At 25.8% G+C, this 5,357-nt stretch overlaps 1 protein-coding gene across 1 annotated transcript; it reads right to left on the reverse strand.

Moving 5' to 3' along the window:
- Window positions 1-1,286: 1,286 nt before the first annotated feature.
- On the reverse strand, window positions 1,287-4,235 carry LOC111614696 (thyrotropin-releasing hormone receptor-like; the record flags this gene model as incomplete). Its single annotated transcript, XM_023356063.1, has 2 exons — window positions 1,287-2,128; window positions 3,981-4,235. Coding segments are annotated over 2 exons (1,076 nt in total), but the record flags the coding sequence as incomplete, so codon positions are not given.
- Between the last annotated feature and the right edge of the window lie 1,122 nt (window positions 4,236-5,357).

Here is a 5,357-nt window from a genome sequence, read left to right on the forward strand (position 1 = left end):
TGTACCTATATATATAAAGTTGTGTGGATATTTATCCACTCAACTTGCTATATATCAATATATAGAAGTAGACATTTATCGAAGAGGAATAAAACTTTTATTCTCATATTCGCATGGAAAGACAAATCGTATCAACAAGTACAACTAACATGCATATGAAATATAAATACGTTTATAAGAATCCTCCATATTTATCGATACTTAAATGTAGAACGTTGTATAGACGACTAAACAAAGTAAAGTAAATACACAGTACAATTACTGTTGACCTTTATAATATAATAATAAACTTTTATGTAAGTTGGAAGTATGAAAGTCGTGTGTTTTGATAACACCAATGCCTGTTGTAATGCAAAATCGTGCATTTAGAAATTGGAGCCTTCTTTATTTAATATTTAAGAGGAAGATCCGGTCGCGAGTATTATTGGCGTTCTATCAAAGTAGTGTTATGCAGGATGGCGCTATATCGAGGTTTGACTGTACAAATACATCTCTGGATATAGTGACCATCCCATATAGTGAATAATTCAATTTATTTGGTAGTATTTTTAATACATATGGCCTCGATTATCCGGGATGAACGGGGAAAAATGTCACTCCGGCAATCTCTATTAATCTGGCATTCAGTAAACTGAACCAAGGTAAATTTTCAGCAAAATATATTATTATCCTCCCTTTCCTGTTTCAAGACAATAGCCTATAAAGAGGATGACTTAATGAATCAACCATAAGTATATTTGGCATCCTGGTTACTTTACATTTAATGCGATCCCTGATAATCGAGAGCCTAAAAATCTACTAAATGTTTTTCTTCAGTAAATTTGATAACTCCTTTACAATACAGTTAAACAATTGAATAACGACCATTGATGGAAACATCAGTGGCCGTTGTTCAGTTGTTTGACTCCCTAGAAAAAAATTATCTCAATTTAGAGATTGCCGTTATTAGCAGTTCGACTATATTTATTATTTATATCTGTATTATTTTGTATTGTTAACAATATAATTCACCACTGTAGAACGTACTCTAGGCTGAAGAAATGAGGAAAAATGGAAGATGAAAGAGAGGATAAGAAAAAGGAATTATAAAATAATACACACATTTATTTATTTATTTATTTATTTTATATATGAACATACAATTATTATAGTTTTATTAACATAAAATATTTGATATTTTTCATACAATTTATACCTGAAAAATATAATTTTATTTATCACAGTTACATGCAAATATAGTCACAAAATACAATAGTTTGGAGGAAAAAATACTGTATTATTCAAGAATAAATAATTTATTTATTTATTTATACAAATGTTTCATCTTTCTTATTTTCTAAATGAGTTATACCATTTAAAGATAGGCAAATTTTCTGTTTAGTTTTTAAGCTACCATACATAGTAAATGTTGTATAACTGGTAAGAGTGAATTGACGTTTCAAACTTTTATCATTTTTACATGAAAATAATCTTATAAAAGCATCTCTAAATCTAGAAGAAATTACGTTATATAAAATAGGATTAACAGCAGAATTAATATATAACATAATTCTACAGAAATACAATAAATTATAATAACTTTCCATTCCAAGTTCTTTCAACTGATGTTCGGGAGCAACGAGTAACCATATTGTAAATATCCTAAATGGCATAAGACATAAGAAGAAACAAAGTACAACAGCGGCTAACATAAATATAACTTGTTTTCTAGCTTTAATTTGTGAATCTGCAACGGGGGATGCTAGAACTCGTTGTGATTCCACTAATCTTTTAGCAATAATTCCATATATAACAATTAATACAATTAATGGTATAAAAAATAAGAATGTTGTCACACCAAAAAAATATATCTTTTGCCATACGTTCTGCATGTCAGTTATACAAACGGGTACTTCAGTACCATCAATGTAAGTTGTATGTTCGTATTCGGTGATGAATAACATTGGGCACGTGATTGATATTGCTAAAATCCAGATGACAACTATTATGGCCATCGCTCTCATTTTTGTGCAAGTATATCCTGCCATTAATGGTCTACATATAGCGTAATATCGTTCGAAAGTAATGGCGAGTATTGTCAATATTGAACCGTGAGCTACCATCATTTCTGTAAATGGTACGAGTTTACCTATTAAAAAAACATTAAGTTTTTTTTAGAAATATTTAATTAAAAATATAAATTTTAATTTTTTATCAGTAAAATTTATGCAAATGATTAAATTAACAAAATTTTAGTAAATTTGTAAAGTTTAAAAAATAGATTTATCTTTTAAAAATCCTTTTAAGTCGATAATTACATTGCTTTTCAATACCTTATAATTAAATCTCTATGTAGCTCCGTCCTAAATATCTTCATTCCTGTAAAATGTCTATAAATAATTGTAAAATAATCTTCCCCATAAATATAGTTTTAAATAAAGAACCCTTCGATATTTGTAAATTAATAAATGTACTATTTTTAATTGCAAATGACGATGTAGTCTTCATTAGTAGCTCACCACTTAACAATGCTAGTCCCACTCCATGTATTTTCTTTATGTGTCTAACACTTAAATACGAAAAATTTCTTGTAAAAAAAGTCCTCCAGGAAGGCATACCTTATCTAATTATTATATTCTTGTCGTTTAAAGCTTATTAAGTTTATCGCAATACTCGTTTTAATGGCAATTTACAGGTGAGCAAATGGTACGCTAAATACAGCTTTGACTGTAATATAATTCCTGTTGAGAGAAGTTATAATGCTATTAAATAGAAGTGTATTATTATTATATTGCTGTTAAGTAGTAATGTATTGTTAATTGTTTCGAATAATAATGTGTTGGTGTAATGTTCTGCTGATAGCAATATATTATTAAAACTCTACTGAGTAAAATATTGTAAATACTGTTTGTTAGCAATAATATTAACAAAATGTATTACTATCGAATGATAATATACAGCTTATATAATGCTGACAATTAGGTTTTATCACAGAGATGGCGTGCATTGTTTTACATACAGTATCTACATTGTTTAGTGGCTTTATCCATTCAGCGTGTGGTGAGGTGTAATTATATTTTAATGCTGTTTGATAGCATTAAAATATAATACCACCCCAGCATTATTATTATATTATAATTCTATTAAGTGGTAGCATATTATAATGATGTTAACAAAGGATAAATAAGCTATAAGGTCCTTAATACTGTTTGGTAGAAAGAGCTTTATACGCTATAGCATAAGGTCGTAACAATTCTAAATCCGGTCTAAAATGTTAAACCAGATGTTGAGTTATCTTTTTAATCCAGAAGAATTATTACAGATCAATATTAAAATTACGCTAGATGTTAATTATCTTGTTAATGGAATCCCATTAAAATTTATACGCATTAAATTCATAATTATGAGAAATTTTACAATAAAAAAATTAAAATAACAAATTTATTTTATTAATTAAAAATAAAATAAAAGTTAATCAATCAATATATATTATAAAGGTAAGCNGAATTTTCTATATTTTTCAACTGAAAATTTACTTTATAATCTTCTTCATGAGAATTATTAAACCATAAATAAACCATTTACTGTATATTTATGGAAAAATAATCTTAAATGATATCGAAAATACAAAAATATATCCATAAAGTTTAAATATTACATCTTAAAAATTGTTAATAAATTAATTTACAAAAGAAAAGCAAAGAAAATTTAGAAGATAAATTGTTTGAATTGAGGATATGATCCGAACCTACGACTTTCTATAATAATTTTAACAAGATTAAAAGTATTCTACTGATTAATAAGTGACTTTACGAGCCCAAAAAATGTAAATTTTAATAAAGAAATAACATTTTACTTAACAAAATCCAATAAAGTTTCAAGTAGTAAATTCAGATCTTATCCGGGATTCGAATCCATAACTTTAGTTAATAATAAGTATTAGAAACAATTAATTATTATCACAAATGAAATTTTAAACAATAATAAAATAAAATACTTACACATTACTTTTCCTAAAATCCAAACTTCTGGTAAAGAATGTAATTCAGTAAGTACAGTTGGCATACAAATAATCATAATTAGAAGATCAGCAACACTTAAATTTACCAAAAAGTAATTAGTAGAATTCCTTAATTCCTTATTCAAAATGACTATTGTAGGTACTAGAATATTACCAACAATTCCTATAATTAATAATATAATACATATTCCAGTATTTATGTATTTTATATACAAAGGAAATTCTAAATTCTCTTCTAAGAAGTCATAATCATCATCATAATATTTAACCATATTATTTTTATAAGTATAATTCATAGGTATAAGTAATGATAAATTTAAGTCCATGATTTTACACATAAAAATAGATACATTTCTATATTAATTCTGCATTTTTTTCTTGCTTTTTTAAAGAAAATAATGTCTTGTTTCTTTTTTTTTTTCAAGAGTACTTTAAGTACTTTGAAGCTTTTCTTGTTCTCAATAACATTCTTTATTAATAACGTTTAAAAATCGTTCAAGAAAACGTTTCATCTTGTTCAAATACTTTATCTGTTAAAGAAGAAGATTTATTTATTAGAAAAAAATAAAATAAATATATTAATATAAATTAAATAAGACATTAAAAATAAACATTATTACATAACATTATAAGGAATAAGAAGAGCAAAATGATCAGCATCCATTAATCATTTATTAAATATATATTATTAATTGTATTAATTTTTAAATAAGTTAATCGAAATTANATTTTTTATTTAGTTCATCTGTACACATACACTTTAAACTTGTGTTTCGGACTTGTTTGTCTCTCATCAGCAGGCATTCAAAAGACACTTTCTACATTTTTACAATTATAAAATTAATTTTTGTATAACTTCTATACAAAAGCATCATCGAACTTTGTTAGTCCAATCCACCTGGCTCTGTAGATATTCCTCCTTTTATATTCCACTTCTGCGTTGCCTAGGTAACAACATCCTGGTATCATATGGATTGTTAGTTTCTCCAAGGTTATTGGAGCACTCCTTCTCTTCACAAATTTATGTTATTTTATAAATGACTTTATTAATTACTTTACTAAATACTATAAATTTATTATTCAAGCATCTTCTAAATATAATTATAAAGATAATAATAATATTATTATTATTATTATCATCGATTTTTGTAAATATATTTAATATTAAAATGGTTAGATTAAATTAATATTCATTAAAGATTAGAAACTTGATAGTCGAGGAAATTTTATATATAAAATTTTTATAATTTAAATTATAATATAAAATAGAATATGTCTGTCTGATCGGCTTTAACGGTTCTATTGATACGAGAAAATGTATCTCGATTAACTAACTTTTGGGCCACCCTTTGGAGCT

The sequence above is a fragment of the Centruroides sculpturatus genome, unplaced genomic scaffold (assembly GCF_000671375.1).
Source record: "Centruroides sculpturatus isolate CEXI.00-Female unplaced genomic scaffold, Cexi_2.0 scaffold2246, whole genome shotgun sequence".
Classification (NCBI taxonomy): Eukaryota; Metazoa; Arthropoda; class Arachnida; order Scorpiones; family Buthidae; genus Centruroides; species Centruroides sculpturatus.